Source organism: Lepidochelys kempii, chromosome 9 (assembly GCF_965140285.1).
Source record: "Lepidochelys kempii isolate rLepKem1 chromosome 9, rLepKem1.hap1, whole genome shotgun sequence".
Taxonomy (NCBI): domain Eukaryota; kingdom Metazoa; phylum Chordata; order Testudines; family Cheloniidae; genus Lepidochelys; species Lepidochelys kempii.
Window position 1 is genome coordinate 73,116,291 of NC_136388.1, and position 20,595 is coordinate 73,136,885.

A 20,595-nucleotide genomic window follows, 5' to 3' on the forward strand; every position below is an offset into this window, starting at 1 on the left:
AATTCTTTACTTACCACCTGGAAAATCAGTAAGACATGTTAAGTTTATGATTTCAGAATACTTACTTTCTTTGTTTTTATTTGATTAAAGCTTTACCTTCTCCACAATTAACTGATTTTAGAATTTGAAATCACTCCAGATCAAGAGAATTGCTAGAATGTTATGTTAATTCTTTAGACAGTGTTTAACTGGAAATAGCAAAAGTTAAAAAATATGTATATATCCTTCTAAAACCAGCACAATATGGGCAAACATCACTATTAGACAAAGACAAATATTTGGTTCAGCATAAATTTAAGTGATGCCTTAAAGGTTTTTTTTTTTTTTTTTTTGCAACAATACTGTAGTTAATAATACCTAACACTGCTGGAGCACAGAGGATCTCCAAGTGTATTATTATTAATAATCTTTTATATGACAACGGCATCCAAAGGCCACAGTCTGGATCAAGGCCCCATTGTTACTGGGTGTTGTACAAACAGATGCAGAGACATCACCTGCACTGGAGAGTTTTACAAGCATGAATTAGTTGTCGACAATATGTAAAACGAGGAAATATTATCCTATTTTGCAAATAAGGAAACTGACATGCACAGGGATTCAGTGATTTGACCAAGGTCAAACAAGCTGTCTGTGGGACAGCCTGATCCCAGAACTGTGTTTCATGCATAAGGCCATTCTTTGTCTAAATAATACACAGACCCTGATGCCTACGGTGGAAATAAAAAAACCCTTATGACAATGGAAAAAAGTGGTGAGTTTCCTTTATTATAGTCATGATATAATTTGCTGAGTTTGAGGTAAATACAACAAATGTACATTTAGAAGGACGCCATGAGATGTGTATGTTATATCATAGTAGGGGCAATATACTGTGACACTGAGTTGATGCGTGCATGATATGTAGCCATCTGTTTGGTCAGGCTTTCTGCAGTAATGAGCAAGTTTGAGAAGAACAGGCAGCTTTATATCCTGTATTCTAATGCCGCTCTAATTTTTTTAATGATAAATGACTGCTTCACAGAGTCAGTTTTAAAACTAACACTGTCAATTTTCCTTTAGTGAAGTATTTTTCACAGCACACTTCTCAAATCCACAGAGTAGTTATCTGAGTGAGGGGAGGCTGGGAATAATAAAGTACCAACCAATTCTATCTGGTGTGTTGTCAAGTTGGGATGGAGAGCTGGACACACTACTGCTCTGATGTGAAGACGCATGACTCCCAGGCCTCTGACTATCTTCCAGAGATGGAGCAGGAGAAGGGCTGTCTTGAATCCTCTCCTTAAAACAGAAAAGAAAATAATGCCTGTTGAATTGTGCAGTTTGTTTTAATTTACTTTATGTACACAGTGTTGTTGTAGCCATGTTCGTCCCAGAATATTAGAGAGACAAGGTGGGGGAGGAAATATCTTTTATTGGAGAGCTTCTCTCTCTCACCAACAGGAGTTAGTCCAATAAAAGATATTACTTCATCCACCTTGCCTCTTTAATGTACTTAAGACTTATTTAAAATAGCAAATCTCCTTTGCTAAGTAAATTAATTCGGCTCCTTTGTGAACTCACATTCAAAGACCCAGTATAGTCTTGCATACCTATAATATCTGGGCACCATGTAACCACATAGCTATGACACCCTTATCATCATGACATAGCAGCTACTGTGTGGCTTGCTAATGTTTTTTTTAAGCTATTCAATTACTTGGGGTACTTTTTATTTTGTAACATTTTCATCCATGTTAATACAAAAATGCACAGTCCTCCTCAGTACGTTACTAGTTTTATCTGTATCTATAAATGATACAGAAGAGTCAAATACCAAATTCAGATTAAATTGGCAATTTCAGATTCAAATAAATACTAATGCTAAACAATTGCAAATTCATAAAAACAATCATAGGTCTACCTGAGAACTTTCATTAGTCCCCATTAAAGCTATATCAGCCAGATTTCCAAAGCCATGCATACAAAAGTGCACAACATTTCAGTGTAAAGACAAAATTTCTCTAATACTCTAAAAATGTGCTCTAAAACTCACAGGAGGGATCAAATTGCCTTGAATATTGGTGTGCCACATCAGGAGTAGGGGTTGACTTTCTGATGCGAATTTGTTGTCACTTGGTCAAAGGGTTCCCAAAAGACACCCCCCCCCCAACCTGCTTTTAATTTTCAAAGGGCTCTAAACTCCACATGTATCTGGAGATTGTCCTGAAAATAAAGAGTTATGGTAAGACTAATTTAACACTGCTCATTCTGATTTTTCAGAGGTTTAAGTTTAATAGATCAAAGGATTTGCCAGAGGTAGGCAATGTTAACTCTGCCTTAACATTTTTTAGAAGTAAATATAAGAATATGCTTACAAAAGCTAACATATGCATGTGCACGTTTGCACACACAACTTTTTAAATGTGGTCCACAGTTCAAATATACCTGAGAAAATACTCTGGGTAAGGAAAAAGGAGTAAAACAAAAAATGGTAAATTTTTCCAAAATTTTCCCAAAATGAAATTCTCCCACTTCGGCCACCTGTAATAACAACATTATATGCATTGTTTTTTCCTAGAGCTTTCAAAATTATAGCTGTAACATGTATTTTCATCATTTATCCCCTCCCACCTATTCCCACCTCCTATAACCGATGAAAATCCACCAAAAAGCACCTATTACAGGCTGAGACTGTACTTTTTCTGGGCCTTTTTCTCTGTGGCTCCTTCCATGAGGTAGACTACCTATAACACTTCAAAGGTAGTACTGAAGGGAGAGTCCCTGCCAGTATGGCTGCAATGGAGCCATGCTACGAGGAAGGTGGATGGGATTAGGGATGGACAATCCTGAATTTGTGGACAATCCTAGCCTCTGGCAGCTCCCTGATAGCCATGAGTTCTGGGAGCTGAATTCTTTGCCTCTTCTGCGAGAAGGACAAATTCCCCACCTCTCTACAATATAATCTGGGGAAGCTCTGAGGATAACTTTTCAGCTTTCCACCCTTCCTGGTACATTCCCAAAGATTTTTCACTGAAATGGTGTGATCTGGCCCCTTCTGACCATGTGCTAAGAAGCTCAATAGTGACTGAATTTTTCTTCCCCCTGAGGCTGGGATAGAGAACATGACAAATCTATAAAATACCTTTAGAAGCAGATCTGTAGATTCTAAAAGTCTCTCAATTACTAATGATTAACTTAAGTTTCTGTTCATTATCTGCTGCTGTAACTCATTAATACCAATGGCAGTCTGGTTAGTGTGTTAAAAATATTCTGTTACCCATTAAAACCACATCTCCAAAATACACTCAACTTTATATTTAGGGATACATTGTAGCATGATGCACAGGGAATTAAAGAGCATCTCCTCTTAACCATAATGGGTGGTGTTTGTTTATTCCAGTCACACCACACTGAAAATATAGCCTTGAATGTGTTTTTAATAGGATAGTTATTATACATTAAATAACAACTGAGCTTTGGAATCGTGTAACAGATGCATATCTATTACATAGCTGTTAATTCTCAATGGATGTGTTCTCACTAATTATCTGTTATTTAATGAACATACAATAACTAATAAAACCTAAAGAGAGACTTTTAATTGCAATAGTCTTGGTATGCTAATTAAAGATGTTTATTAAGTTTTAATAGATATGAATCTATTATAGGGATGTCAAACCTCAGTAGCTTTAAGTTTTGAAAAAAATCAACTGTTTTCAGCAAGTAATATCCAACTATTCCAAACCTGACAGCAAATCAGTACAATGTCAAAGCTATTGGCCTGTTGGCTTTCCCCCTCTATGCTCTGAAATGCCCTGAAAAGGATTTGGGAATTAGTGGCTGCTGAGGAGCCTGTGGGGCCAGGAGAGAGACCTTTATGCCCTAGCTTCCCGTCTTGACATTCCCTCTATTGTGTCACATTAGAAGGCTTCCATCCACCCCCTTAGAGGTATCTTTATTAATCAATGAATTCTACACATACAGCCCTGATCTTGTTGGTTCTTTGTACATGGACCTTCTATTACATTTGATCAAGTAGCAGCTTTAGGATTGGGATCCAGGTGAACAAAATTGTGACTTTATCTTTAATTGCCTCCTTTTTTGTGTCATAGCCTACTTAACATTAGTCCCAGTCTTGTGTACCTAAAAGGGCCTCTACCATTGTTTCAACTCAGAATGTTCAGTGATTAATTTGCCACAAAAATACATAATGTACCTATAACAAGCATGTGAACAGACAAGGAAAGAGTTTGCCAACTGTTCTACAAAAAAGATCTGAACAAAACAAATTACTGTACATTAACACTCAGAAATCACATATACAGCAGTATATGCCATCCTTAAATGAAAATTATTTGAGTAATTCAGAAGTTGATGATTTGAAAAAACAGGATTCCAGCTCTCTCTGATAACTGCATTTTCTCACTGTCTGGCCATCATCCTTTCCTTAATCATTTCCAAATAATCCCAAACCAGGTCCTGACCATTTCATTATAAAAGGAAAGGGGTCAGTTCCTCCCTGTTCCATGTATAAGAGCCCCAAACCCCCCTCCTCAAGTCCTTTAAAAGGGATTAGGAAAAGGAGCGGGGGTTGGATCTCCACTGTACAAGATGTAGAAGCCCGAAACTCTTTTCACTGCTCCAGTATGGGATGGATTCCTTTACATCCTCTTGCAATCCATTTCATCCGATAACTGTATCCCTTCCCTAATGAGTACCTGCACTGGACATCTGCCAGAAATTTTACATACTAAATTGCAACATTATAATCTAACCTCCTACTCCACAGCACAGGGTCCCACAGATCCTGTGTGGAAGGTGGAAAAAACCACCCAATCTGGGACTCAGGGAAAAACTCCTTCCCAACCCCCAACAAAAAGGGCAACTAGCATAAGTCCCCCAGCAGGTTAGGAGGGAACTCGGTCCTTTTGTTCATGGGTGGGTGGGTGGGTGAGTGCTGTCAGCCCAATGCAGGTAAAAGAGGGCCTCCCTAGAGCTGCATGGCATATAAATACCGGGCCCTTGCTTCTGGCCAGCAGGAAGGATAGTGCAGTGACCTGCTCCTGACTTTCCCTAACTGCTTCCTGCCCTGCCCTGTAAGCTTTCCCCCTTCTCTCCATCCACTGTAAGGAAGCCCTTACAAGGGCAGTGCCACTTTTCTTCCAGCTAGTGGGACAAATATCCCCCACCCCGCATCCCGAAGGTTGCAGTGCCTACATTGTCTCCCAGTATAAAGCGATCTACTTAAAATAATCTGCCTTAAAACGCATACTACTTTGGATTTACAATGGTCAGGTAGAAATAAAGGTGTCAAATAATAATGTCACATTTAATTACACAGTGAATCATTTTATGAAAGAATTTGTTGATTATGTCAGCTAACATTTCACTGCCTACCAGAATTAACATATACTGGGAAGATACAGTTTTCCCTTTTAGATAACAGAAGAGCTGGAATTTTCTCTACATCATATGTACTATACATGAGGATAGAATATTATTACCTGAGCCTAGATATTGATTGAAAAATGGTCTATTTCTAAGTGTTTGTTTGGAAGTGTATGAGTTTCTCCTACCATAATGAATAGCAGTATGAATAGTTTCTTCTTTGCAAGTAAACACATCCATTTTTCAGTCCTGTAATCAGTATGCATCTATTTAGCTACTTAACAGCAATGTGCTCTGGTTCATTAGGCAGCTACTGTTGTGTCTCAGCCTAGTTAAAATTTCACAGCAAGTTAATCTATTTTATTACAAATGAGAACACAAGTGATAATGTCCTCACCATTTTCTAAACACAGGGTTAACAGTATTTGTAACAAATCAAAAAGGGAATTTAAATGGGAAAATTGCAAATCTAAAATCTTAATATTTTTTACACGATTATGACTTCATTTTATGTCATTTATGAATTTTACAACCCTGTTACTGTTCATATATTTTATTTTTTCTATTAAAAATAACTGTAGTCCCACTACAGGCTGCAGTCCAGCCTGCTTCTGCAGTTGTTATATTTATAGTATCAGAAGAATATTACTTCTAAAATAACGCCATATTTCCTAAGTTCAGCTTGTTTTCACATTTTGTACATTTTTCACAATTCATAAACCAGGTTATAATGCACTGAATTAGAGAGATAATTTACAGATTTGGAAATCTGATGAAAGAATTAAAATATGTCTGAAGATCTCAACTATTTATCTATCTGCAATACTTACTGGTACTTTATATATCTTATCTTTCTCTTCTCTTTACAGAGCTATACCATCAATTCTCAAAAAAGACTTTTGGAGTATTAAATCCTTTTGAAGGACAATATATTTCTGTCTTACTAAAGGACAGCGTCTTGCTTTGGCTCAGAAAATGTAGCTACAAAGCTTGACATAGTTACTTTTAGTTATGATTTAGGTTAATGGCACTAAAGTCATCAGCTCTTCCAATTTTCAGGGACATCCTTGCTTTCACCTCAGTATCCCTTTTGCATCCCTTGTGAGGTGCCACACAAGAAATGTAAAGCACTAACATAACATCCATAACTAACTTACATCCACAATAATTGTATTAGAAGTATATATGAACGGCTTACCAATTTTTGACATAATCACCTTAACTTTAATTCCTTATCTCTAATATTTTATAGTATTGGTTCTCATTTTATATGTCAAGAGTTTTAGAAGAGCCATGCTGCTGGATTTGCCTTTTTATTTTTATTTATTTTCAGTTCCAATGTAGCTGTAATTACTCTTCCAAATGTTAATCTATTAATGAGCTCCTAAAGGATTTAATGGCATTTCATTGCTGACAAGCAGGTTTTGGACATTTGTCTGAATACTGGATATTTTATTCATACATTTGTCTTGATATTTCATATTTAATTGATGTGCTCCTTCTGTACTCTACAGGGCTCTATAATGGCAAGCGAGCTTGGAACTTAACAGACTTTGCTAATGAAAATGGGGGCAGAGAAAAATGTGGTGAGCTGTTGTTGGTTTTAAATTCCAGATAAGTATTTGCCACTAATCTGAGAATAAACTTGGAGCTGCTGAATTTATTGGAAGAACCATAATTCGTATACCCTTGAAGAATAACTTTTTTTACTTATTTATGCACTACTCCCAATTAGGTTTCTACAGTATTATACTTGCCTTCCTCAAGGCCAGCTTCACCATCATTCAGACTCTCAAAACAGTTAAGGAGAAATTCACCCCAAACTTCCAGTCACCATGTAAATGGGCTTGTGTGTCAAACCACACAAAGGGTGAAGTTGCAGAACTCGTATGCAGGACACAGGACAGCTCAGAAGCTCATTTTGTGGCTGCTATAACAGCATCAGGACTAAAAGAGGGGCAACAAATCCTGCAACCACTTCCCCATCCTCAAATGTCTCTTCAGAAGTGGTATATGCAATGCAGAGATATGAAGGGGCAGGAGTGGAGAGTCAGCTTGGATGCCTGCTCCATAGCTATCCACCTCTTGTACAGCTCTGGCAGTTTTTCTACTTTGAAGGCCTCCCATTGCCTTTACATTCCTGGCTGAATTTCACCCAGAATTAATAGGAAATATACAAACACTACTGTTGCCAAATAATGTGTTATCATTTGATAACAGCTAATATCAGGATTCATATTTCTTTTCCAGTTGGACCTTAATTTAGCATTATGATTATTTTAGTTTCTATGAAAAATGTTTAATACTTGTTCTAAAGTTTATGGTCTTAAACTAAGGCAGTATAGCTGGAGGTAAAGCACAACGTGCATTTCCACTTTTACACAGATAATAATTCTGGCTCAGTCTAAACCAGAAATCATGCTCGATCAATGTACAGCTGGACTACACACCAATCCTTTAGAGAGATGATATCTCAGGAGAAACCTCTGGACTTGTGTTCCTTGGGTAAGGAAGGCTCAAAACTTGGAAGACCTTGATCTGGGTGAGGGGAATAGGCAAAGAGATAGGCAGACTCAGTATCTCCCCCGGTCTCCAGAGCTAGAGTTGTGAGGAGTGCAATTTATACAAGAACTGGGAATCACATTTTAAATAAGGAAAAAGAATGACTGAGATGTGGCTGGATGCCTGCCAAAGAGTCAGCTGGATCCTACTATCTTCTGCTCGGACTCTTATCTGAAATGAACTCACATACAATATACTTATTCCATGTACAGGGCAGTAATATTTTTAATTGTGTGCACCAAACATTTCAGTAGTAGTCAACTAGTATTTATTTTCCTACTGAATTTAAGAAATCACAAAAAAACCTCTTCTGTGTTTACTAATTTTTAATACCAGATGTTCACTTGCTAATTCCACCGCCTTGTGACTATTTCCTATCAATTCATTAATTGCCAGCTGCTCAGCCAAACAAACAAACAAACAAACAAAAAATCACAGCTAATCAGACGGTATTGGTAAACAGCCAAACAAGAGCTTCCCACTTTGGAATTTCTTAAATTAGTAATTAGAGGGAAAAAACTATGGCACCTTTCACCCATATATTACAAAGTTGCAATTACCTTTGTTTATCAGTATTGTCAATGTGCAAAGGTGAAAAACTGACTAATAATGCAGTGGCTGTTGTACAGGTGAATCATCATACATATCCTTGGTCCTTTGAATTCTGCCATGTCCAGTGCTATAACTGAATGAAGAAAGGACACACCCAGGCCTAATGATGTCATAGCTATATTATAGTTATATAATAACTATATTAGCTAGTAACTACAAATGCTAATGGCTGAGCCAATGCTAAAAGGATCTGAGCCACAACTAAAGGCTATGGGTTTGGCCTAACAATATTACCATGCTAACTTTGGGGAAAAAAGCAATTGTGTTTGCAACTTATAATATCTTTTCCACCTTCAGAATCAACGCAAACATTCAGGAGTTCCCCTTTATGTTGGAAACATGCAGTTCCCAATGTTAATAAACCATACATACTTGACGTCTGAGGAAAAGGCATATAAGAGATAAAATTGTAGTTTAAATGAAACAAGGCTAAATAAGAATATAGACATCTGAGTATGTCCAAACATTGCAGTACCTGCATGGCAATGGATAAAAAGATATATGACTGCACATCCTCTGCTTTCTGCAATGGACTCAGCTGTTCAAATTAGCCATGAAGAAAGTTATCTCAAATTACTTTCTCTGTTGTATGATCTTTCCCTGACATTCCAGCAATCATTTAATCGACAAGTTGGCAACAATGAATTGATTGTATAAGATGGAAAAGTATAAAAATACATGTGATCAAAAGTTATAATTTTTATAAATTTAGATTTAAAAAGTTGAACTTTATTCTGAAAGTGTTCAAAATGTTGGGCTGGCATAGAGAGGAAAAAGTAAACGTATTAATCCTTACAATATATCTATGTTTTTGTATTTTTGGCAACTGGTTTTGAGAATTCAGAGGTTGGGAGATTTTTTTTCTCTCTGTCAGATAAATACTGGTATAAGAGTTATACAGCACACAGAAAACAGCACTGGTCAGTCATGATTGCACAACCCATCTTTTTTCTAATTTAGGGAATTTCAAATTTATGTCATACATCCTTTACAACTGCTTTGGGTTAAATTTTCCATGCCAGGTGTCTGCCTTAGGGTGAATGAGCAAATGAGTTAGTTTTGGGGGTGGGAGAGAATTTCAGCTAAAATAGTTCAGCCATTACTCAGAATGAGATTAGGAAAAATATGATGTTTGCCCGTGTTAAAAAATTCTTACAACAGCTTTCCTGAGAAGTAATAGTGTCTCTGTGTGTATTGCCACAGAGGCAGAAGGATCTATAATCACTAGACCACACCCCCTTCCAGTACCTGGTGTTGAACACAGTAGTCTTGAGTCTCCACAATCCTCCTCCATCATCAAACAGGGAGGGTGGGTTAAAGGAATCGGGGTGGGGGGGGGAAGGAGTGGGAGGGGAAAGGAACAGGAGCAGGGGAAGAAAGGGACAGGAGTAGGAAGGATGGCAGCAGGAGAGGGGAGGTTGGATGGGACAGAAGGAGATAGGGAGAGGTTAGGGGCAGAGCAGAATGGTCTTTAATCACTACAGCACACTCCCCTGCAGAAACTGGAATTGAACCAATTACTCCTGAGTCTAAACATTCTTTTGCTGTCTTGTAAACAGCAGTGAAACCCACTGCTTTTTGTGTCTCCACCCCGCTTTAGTGGCAAGTTCACATATAAGACACCAGGCTTCTACTGCCACCAGTTACTATGTTGGCTCATGTTGGATCATATTAAAGTAGTTCTGTATTAAAATCACAAATGAGTTTGATTCCCCACAGTTTAAATTCCAGGGTATTACTAATTAAGAGGTCTCTTGGTTTTTGGTACTGTTTCTCTCCCTCTATGTGTGAAACTTGCAAGCTGCTAATTGTGTTAGTACATTCTAAGACAGAGTCTGTTCTCAAAGCAATTCACAGAGAGAGAGACTCAAAGCAATACTCTAACAACAGAAACAGCACCCAGAGACTCCCTGCCCTTTTGTTGTATTAACAATTGTGATTAAAATAGAGATAGAGGATGTATGTGGATGGATGCTTGGTGTGGATAATAACTGAATGATCAGGGAGGTGCCAGCCTAAGAATCCAGTGTCCATTGGCTGAAGAAGGCATCAAGTGGAAATAACCAGAGGACCCCCGGAGGGCAGACTGGAATCTACCCAACAGCCTCAAGAATGGGAGAACCAAAGAACAAGATAACATCTAGCAGCACGGAGCCGTCAGGAATGTGCTATCTGCTGATTGATTCAGCAACAGCATGATGAAGCAATTCCCATAGACTGGCATAGGAAGAAATTCCTATAAAAATAGACTCTAAAAAGTGAGAACTTTGGGGGTCTGATTCTGCAAACCAACTTCCAGGAGCATCCGATGAGCATCTGACAAGGCCTGCTCCCTCCTCATGTCCAGGCCACCTGGCCAGTGGCTTGGCATGAGCAACTCTAAGGCTGGTAACTATGATAACAACTTTGCAGAACCTATGTGTGTGTGTTTGTAGGAATGAATGTATGAATAAATATGAGATTAAATGGAATGTTATAGCTATAACTAACTGCTTACTATGATTCTTTCTGTATTCACAATAAATGTGGTATTTTACCTTTTTCCCTTTAATAAGATCCTGATGGTTTTTATTTTTTTGGTATAACACTCAAACAACAGAGGACTGTGCTGAGAATCTAAAGATCCCAGCCCTATTGGGGTCAGTATGATTCTAGATAATGGTATTTTTGTTTTGTCAATATTTAAGTTTTTAAAAACATAGGAAATTACATTAAAACCCCTACATGAAAAGAACATTATGAAGGTTGTAAAGTAAAGCAATCAAAAGCTAGGAAATACCAGAATGAAGACTTTCCAAGCAATCTTCATTCTGCCACTTTGTGTATATGCATTATGATACAGTCTTTAATTATGTGATCATAGTACCCTTCTGGCCATAAAAGCCATTAAGCAATTTCTGGATAAGCAGGCTCCTAGTTTACCTAGTGAGGTAGGAGGAAAAACAGTTCCTGTGATGATATCTATACAGATTTAGGACCAGATTCCCTCCCCCTGTTCTGGCTTCTTTGTGCTGCATAAGCAAAGGAGCCAGAATCTGGCTGCAGCGGCCCGCTGAGAATTGCCACTCGACTGGTTTAAATCCAGTGGAGTTAGATCCCCCATCCCACACCCAAACATCCACCCTAGTGTAAAGTATACGTCTGGGATCTGCGGGCCACAATTCCGCTCTGCCAAAGTTGCAGTTTGAGTATGTGCTCTGGAGACCATAGCCATCTGGAATAAGTTAGGGTCCCAGGTTGCTCTAACTTACAGCAGGGACAGCAGTGGAGTAGCCGAAGCTTGAGAAACAGGGAGCTATAACTGGCTCCCTGATAGGCTTCTTCCCAGTTCTCTTGTGCTCAGTGGATCTTGGTGCAGAAAAGAACTGGATCCTTACAGTTAATTTTTGTAGACTATCTGAGCTTGGGTTGTATAAATTGGGGGGCTGAAGGCCTATTCTGGTTTGGTGACACCACTGGAGCATCCAGACCTCATTGCTGGCTATAGGTAAAGGGCACCCTGCAGACCTGATTCCACCCATGGGAATGACTAGGATGAAGACCCTGGTCTGGGTAAAAGGTTCAAAATCAGTTATCAATAAGGGTCGGAAATCTTTAACGCAGACCTTGAGTTGTATGCTCACTGTGTTGTGACACTGAATGAGTGGCACTTGGCATCCATTTATATACTGTGAAGGCTCAGCTTCTTTGCACCCAATATTGTTGTAATGGACATGAAAAGATTTAGTCATATTTTGAGCATTCTATTTAATATGTATTCTCAGCATAAACCTTAACGACTCCTTTATGTGTACTATATGCTGTGAATGCATATTAATAGTCATATGTATTTGCATTTTATGGATCCATTGTATAATAAAAATCTTACTGAAAAACACTGATAGTTTTGGTGTAGAACTGCTCCATAAAATTCAGAAGAAAAAAAAGTTTTAGTTTATGTAGAAAGGACCTATTCAATCGTATGGTCTAGAGATCTGAAAATAATGTCAATGAATAGAATTTCTTTTAAGTTACAGACACACCAAAAAAGCATACTACCTTCATTTATTTTCTACTCTTGTAACTTAACTGAACAGATAATTCTGAAAATTTTTAGCCAAGTTTCAGTTGGAGCAAGTTTTTACAGCTGAGCTGTAAATCCCTGAAAGTAGGGATTTATAATGGAAGACACTGACAAACCCTTAACTATAGCAGCGTTAGCAGGTGCCACTGTAATCACATTAGATTATATTATAGATGGCAAAGAAGGCTTTCTGAGTCTGGCCATTGTGACTGCCTAATTTATAGTGTTCCTGTCAAGAAGAAATCAAATTTCATAGTTATGACATTTCTTTCTGGAGCACTAAATGTTAACTTTGCTGATCATGCATATTTTGGTAGGACAGCTTATTTCTAAATGGCAAATATGATATAAAATGCATGATGACTTCATTCAAATCCTTTTTAAAGCAGCCCATTCACACACTAATAGGAAATGGGCTAAATGGTATTTTAGATGTCTAATTATGGAATTAGGTAAACAGTATATTCAATTCAGTTTTAAATTTTAAGTAGCCATAACACATCATAATTAGGATATATCTAAAAACATGGTCAGTTTTATGCATTCGTATTACATGGATTTAAAGAGTATCAAGGTGGTGTGATATAACAACAGAATAATAAATAATGACAAAAACAATACTTTGCTTCTATATAGTTAATTTAATCTGAGAATCCCATTGCACTTTATAGCCATTCAGTACCAGACTGTGGTGCAGGAAGAAAGGACAGAACACAGGGAGTCTTTCATCTTCCCTTGAAACTTACACAAGGGGCAGCCACAGTCATAGTCATTGTGCAGTCAGAAAAACAAAGGGGAGGAAGGCATCACTAAACACCCCTAAACAGACTGACATAGCAAAGGATGTATGCTGTATCCTGTGAAAGGCTGCAGCAGTGGCCACTCATTGCATATCCCCTACGTCAGACAGGAGTAATTCTGGCTAGAATGCCTCCAGGACCTACTGCTGCTGCAGAGGTATTACACCACCCACCCCACTGGTGGTAAGGGAAGCTGTGTGCCAAAATAGTAGCATTTAACACCTACTTTGTGCAAGTGAAAATGACTACACAAGGGGCAAAGCAACAGAGAATAAGACCGAATAATCCTAACATTTAAAATAATATTTTAACACATGCACACAAAAACCCAGAGACAAAAAATGGGAATATAATGACCCCATAACAGAGTTACAATTTCTAAACTTTGTTTTTATTTTTTAAAATTGCTAGAGAAACACACATGCTCAAATATTAAAACTGACAAAAAGCCCCTTTTTATTTTTTTGCACAAATAAAAAGGTGATAGAAGCCATTTTTCTGAAAGTTTACAAAAAAACTTCCACATTGTAGCTACCTGCTCTTCCATATAATCCTTCAATCTTGATCCTTGACACTCCCATTTCTAATCTCTTTCCTCTGAGAATGTATGCCTATCTCTTAACATATTTTTAATCCATGATCGGACTTGCTCTTTCAAGATGGTTACCAAATCTTCCTAATAGCCTACTTGCAAGAGTCTTTATAAAAAGTCTTTTGAAAGTCTAAGTACGTTTTATCCATCATTTAAAGAAGCAGGAGTCCTATTTCATATTACAGTCATTAAAGTCCTTTTAGTGATTTTCTGAACTTTTACTCAGATACTAAGAGAAAAGGCTAAGGCTCTAAGGCTCACTGCACTAGAATTCCTGGGATTAACTGCAGCACTTTCCTGTAGTACAAAATGAAAGTATGTTTTTACGCTATATTTTAAAATAGCTTTTGTGTCATTATTAGGTGCAACACTAGCTACCCTCCCAACCTCTGGTCCATGTTAGTATCTGTTTTTAATAATATTACATACTTGCATCAGTAGCAGAGCTGCTTTTTCTTTATTTCCTTAGTGATGTTATCAATATTTATTTATACTGCAATAGCACCTAGAAACTCCTGCCAGGAACCTGGACCCAGTGTGCTAGCTGCTGTAGAAACACATAGCTGCTCACTTATGTTCCCAAGGAATCAGTATAATGCCACTGGGAGTGTGTTTTTATCCATAAATCATTGTTTTCTAAATCAAATATTGCACTCTTACCTTAATAACAGAGGCCCCTGCTCTGGAAAGAGGACTATGCATCTGGGCTGCAGCAGCCATGTTAGCTATAGTATTGAGGTGGTTCATCTGATTCATTGCCATTGCAACTGAAGCAGGAGGTAGGCTGACTGGGAGGAGAGGATGGGGCATCATCATAAATGGCAGATCTATCCCTAAAAGAGATGGTGGGCATGATGGTTAGTTAGTCTCTCATTTCATAATCCAACACTTTGGTTCAAGAGCATAGCTATCATACTACAGAAAGAGTAATTAGTCTAGGCTGTCATTATTATGAGTTTGAAATTTATATAACTAATACAACATTGCCATTTAAAATAATTAAAAAGTCAGAGAGAATGCCTCATGCTAATGGTATTTGCATTCCATAAGAGGACAGCATATGTACTGCATTAATCAAAGACAAATCTAGCTGTAAACAAACAGGCAATACTAACAAAACAGGTATGCCACAATCTGCAAGCTCTTTGACCCCTTTAATCAGCAATGTAAAAATTCATGGGACATGCAGAAATTCTTACAATTATATTAAAACAGATCAAGGGGTAAGTTAATTAATATAGTCTATTCTGTCATCAGTGTATACACTTAACTCCCGTTAACATTACTGAGTATTACACATATGCAGCAATTTGATACGAGATTTTGAGGTGTTATTGAGTACGATTATACCAGTAAGGACTGAATACAAGATGGGAGCTAAGTCTGTGAATTGAGATGTGCAGTGTTCCAGTTTAAAATAAAAAATATTTCCACATAAGGCATGGGACCTAATTCTCATTTACTCTGAAGCTATTTCACACTGCTATGGCAGTATAAAGGGGCCTGGAAAAGGAGTGAATTACATGTACGTCCACATTAAAGCTCTTTAACACTGCCAGAGTGGTGTAAAGTAGTCCTGGTGTAAATAAGAATCATATTCCAATACCATATGTTCCCTTAACATGTATATATACTGTATCACTTGTCTTACAATAGACCACATAGTTTTCAATAATGATCACAACACTTAGGTGGCACAAATAGACTAAACTACTGAGAAACCTTTTTAATTGCTCTGACTCTGAGTAACACCTATTCTTAAGACTTCTCAGGAGAGACTTCATGATCCCATTTATCTATGAGCATTACCTGATTTTCTCAACACAAACAGGACCAAATTCTGAGTCAAAATGGCTCAATAATTTCTACAAAGGGAATTTAGGCAGATTAGAAATGATCATCACTAACCTCTGGCAAAATATGAAAATAACATAATTGTATAGCCTGTCACAATTGTAAACTATGTGCCTATTTATCATAGATATTTCTCTGAGTTTATTACCATGGTTCTACCTTAATCATTACCGTATTACAGGGTAAATCATTGTTTTCCTGTATTATATTCCTACAGTAAGAGTGCCATGAGCTGATCTTCCTTACATAATTTCTTTCATACAAAACACAATTTCTTGGTCCAACAAACACCAGAACACCCACAGAAACCACCACCTGCCCACAAAGGGCAGAATCATCTGAAAACTTAACACCCTTACTACCCCTGGACAGCCATCAGCCAAACACTATTATATCCATTCATTGTGGCGTGTTATGCTTCACATTACTTTGTTTATGAGATGGTCCATGTCATTGTTAATCAACATAGTAACAAGACAGAGTCCATGGACATTTCCATTTACTTCTAACCATACTGACAATCCCCTTCAGTTCTTATATACATAAGCTTTTGTTCCCTTGTATATCTCCCGTAGCAGCCTAATAATCTTTCCTCACACTCCATAGAGTTCCAAAACTCCCAGACACCATCTGTCCACTTTGAGTTGTATGTCTATGTAAAGTCCAATTGACATGCAAACTAAATGCAAACTACAAACAGAATATAACAGCACATCGCCAGTTTTAAGACACAATCCATCAAGCATTTCTGAGGACTACACTAGCAAATCATCAGACATAATGTCTGATATTCAATAAACCTTTTAATAGCCTTTAGACAACTACTTGAAATAAAAAATACTGAAAAATATCTTGAAAGATTACCAAAACAGGGAAGAACACAATAGCCTCATATGTAAAACATGTGCAGATACTGAATTATGTACGTGCATATTCCCCAGATAAGGAACATAAAATTAAAGAATCATCTACACTACATAAGAGTCCTGCAGTCAGCTCCACTTAATCAGATGACAGACCCTAACTGTGCCTGAAAGGGGACAAGCACCCACAGTAAGAAACATTTAAATGGTCTCAGCTTCTCCACCAAATTCAGTGACACTACATAGATAGCAATCAAAGTATTTGGTCTTAAAAATACGGTATTTCTGTTGAATAAGAACTTACTGTTCACAGTTCATACACTTGTGAAAAGTAAGTCCTTGAAATCAATTTGTAAAACTCTCAGAACAAAGATACATACATGAACAATGAGGATTTTTCAAACTTTAGCATTGTTTCCATTCCTTCATCCCACTGTAATCTTTTATCCAATTATCATGTCCCACCTGTTCCTTTAACACTGATTCTATTTTAATTTTGGCCTGGACAATAAATTCTTCTATACACTACAAAAACTTTCGGGCAAAATGTTTTGCTGGAGTAACTCCATCGACCTCAGTAAAGTTTTGGAAGTAGAGAACTTGACCCTTTTAGACTCCAAGATTTGGAGAGGATTTTTACAGTACCTAATCCAGGCAACAGGAGAGATCTTAGAAAAAGAGCAAAATTCACCACCACCATTTGGGTACACATTTACCAAAATGAATGCTATTTACCTTTATATAAATGCCTTTATATAGAAAACTTTCTACTGTTTGTGATGCAGAGCTCTTAATAGAGGTAATTAAGTTTCAGGAAAACTTGTATTGATTTGAAAACAATGAAACTAGGATATGTAAAAAGTATATTGATTGTATGAAATAACACAAGCTTTATTTTTTTTGAGAAGTTGGAGTTAGCAATAAAAGGAAGCCATTCAATTCATTAGTAAAACTATTATGATAGTGTGTCTAAACAGTGAATTAATCTTGAAGTGGTATTTATAGCTTGGTCGTTTATTTCACAGTCTGATATACCTACATTAATGTTAAATCGGGTCATTAGCTGCACTGTGACATAGTATAAATGCAAAAGACTTAGTTAGGCAGGCCTAACGTCAAACCTCACTAACTGGGGTGTGTAAATGGTAAGTATGGGAGTGGTGCAGTCATACATAGCATCATGTTGGATGGAGGGAGAAGGAATTCAGGCACCTGCTGATTACTCCTTCCCCTCTGAGGGGTAGCATGTGATGGTTCTAACACTCTGACCTGTCCCAGCCATGCCTACTATCACTGGATGACTTGAAGAGGCAGGGAGAGGAAGGAGTTGTTTCTACCCACTGCTAGCTCGCTGCCATTTTGGCTTTGTTCTAGTCCCACTCATTCCCACCTTTATATGACATGCTGGATCTCGTAGGATGCTGTGGACTGTGCTTATTGCCAAAATTATATTTGGTCTCTGGAAGAGATTTTTCCCATTTGGCAAAATTGGCAAATGACTGTGTGGGTTTTTTCACCTTCCAAACAGCATCCTGGAGCTCTGTTTTAGGGATTTACATTAGATCTGTCGCAAGCTTGATTATAGCCTGGGCGCTGCCCTCAGATCCATCATCCTCAGGTTTGTAGAAACCAGGGCTATTCTGTAATGAAATGGCTCTGCCAGTTAGTTAGGGGAATGGTTCCTCATTGGTTAATAGTTTAATGGAGTTGCAGCCTCCAGCTTTACCGTGTGCGTGTGTGTGTGTGTGTGTGCGCACGCTAAATTCTTCCAGCTATCACATGCTATTTATTAGTTACCAACTTCTTGTATAGCTTTCCTTCTTTACAGACAAACAGTATAAGACTGAAGGTGTCTGTGTCTTAGAGTGTCTTCTTACTGTTTATAAGGACAGTAAACGTACTGTTGGTGAGCAGGTGATTTTGCTGGAGAGGACTGAGGGGATGTGCACTCCCAAGGCTGGATTGTCCTGATAGTGTGGCGTGACCAACACCATGCTGTGATCCTGTTGTAATAGGAGACTGAAGTTTCTCTTTATCCCAGGAGGATTCACTCCCACCTGCAAAACAGTGTACAAAGATATTGTAAATACCATATTCTTCTCTTGAAGAGGTTTTGCTAGATTTACTGCAAATTTTTTAATTATCCTAAATTACTCAATTTTTTGTTTTGGAGTATGTCATAGTTTATTGATTACTCAGCACCAAAAAGGCACATAAGTGCTGTACCTGAAATAAATGAATAATTTAATAATCATAAACCAGGCCAAATAACCTAACTAGAACACCGTGTACTCCTTCTGGAAACAAAGAAAGCTAGATGTTTAAGGATAAAACGACACAAGCAGAAAGGACTCACAACTAGTTGTGATAACAACTAAACAGGGACTCTTCTTTTGTAATCCACACACAGGACCTCACCATTGACAATACCCAGTGGGAGTTTTTTTCAAGGAGTTGCTAAATAATAAAATAATAAAAATTAATAATACCAGCTAGCACTATATAACAATAGATGGGGAAACGTGCAGAGAATTTAAATGATTTGCCTAGGGCCACCGAACGGGTCAATTTTAGCATCAGGATTAGAATTTAGAAGCTCCTGGATTCTAGTCCTGTGCTCAGAGCACCAGACCAGACTCCTCTTCAATGCTAAATTCTGAATATAATTGAGAGATTCAAAGACCAAACTTGTAGATAGTCAGCTTTGAGGCATTTATATGTAACATTCAGGTGTACATTTTGTTCACAGTAATTGATGTCTAAGAGAAAAAGCAAAGTATGTCAGATTAAACAATGTCATACTAAGCTGTTTGTTCTTCTGGAGAGATCTTATTTTGGTTTCATGGCAATTCCTATGTGAGACAGTTATGCACGTGAATAATCACGTGCTCCTCTTATTAAATCACAGTAAGGTAGAATGGGGTAAGAATTTTGCAATGAGTCTGGTCCACAAAATAAAGCCTTTAAACACCTATTTGTAAAAGTTGAACATTTCAGGAACACAAAGAGGCCAGAAGGTTAACCTAGGTACATTCCTTTTCCTTTCATCATGGATGTTTTAGATTAGATTAAAGAATGATAAGAAACTGTGTATCTGTAGTATTGATATTGTCTAGAATTTATTAACTAAAATTGCAATTAGAATCAGTAATACACTGTTGTGGTGCAATGCACAGAGGTGGCAGGCAAAAAAAAATGTATTTTAATTGAAGATGAAAGTAACCACATAGAAACATTCAACATTCTTTATGGTAACATTCAGCTAATAAACATGATTAATACTACCAAATGTAAAAGACTGAAAGATCAATGATTGCGCAAAATGGGAATCACTCCATCATTTTAATACCATGTCCAAGCCATGAATTACCTTACCATTACAGATTTGTAATTTGTAAAATGATGAGCAACACATTGACAAAGAAAGATACATTTATACAGCACTAAATTATACCATAGGATATAATATAATGTGGCATAATTACAGCAGTGCTCAGTACCACTGCCACTGTTAAGGTTGTACCAGCATTTCCATTATAAATTGAATATGCTGCATACTGGCTGTTTCAAATCACATTGAACTAAAACTTCAGTTATTCACATGGAACTATTCTCAAATATAGGCGTTAACATTTGATAAAATATTCCTTGAGTTAAACAAGTGAGGAAAAATGATTTTCTAAGAACACTTTTTAAGAACTGATTTGCTAAATGATTTCTACCATTTTTCAGATTTTTTTTCAATATTTTAGTTTAATGTTTAATATGTTTTTTAAAAAGCATTATTGTTCAAAGTACAGCTTGTATGTACTTAAGTGACCTAAACTTTCATGGGCACTTAAATATTTAAAAGTAGATTTTCAAAATGATGTAAAGAAT

At 37.3% G+C, this 20,595-nt stretch overlaps 1 protein-coding gene across 7 annotated transcripts in view; it reads right to left on the reverse strand.

Moving 5' to 3' along the window:
- The window catches only part of DACH2 (dachshund family transcription factor 2), a 457,244-nt gene that overhangs the window by 69,275 nt on the left and 367,374 nt on the right, over positions 1 to 20,595 (reverse strand). For 3 of the 7 annotated variants that reach the window (XM_073360874.1, XM_073360875.1, XM_073360872.1), the window contains 3 exons: positions 18,594 to 18,773; positions 14,660 to 14,832; positions 1,146 to 1,281 (listed from right to left, as the gene is read on the reverse strand). In XM_073360874.1, the coding sequence (XP_073216975.1) occupies positions 1,146 to 1,281; positions 14,660 to 14,832; positions 18,594 to 18,773 (489 nt within the window). The remainder of the gene's footprint in view (positions 1 to 1,145; positions 1,282 to 14,659; positions 14,833 to 18,593; positions 18,774 to 20,595) is intronic. The other 4 variants (XM_073360876.1, XM_073360877.2, XM_073360873.2 and 1 more) reach the window with 2 other exon arrangements.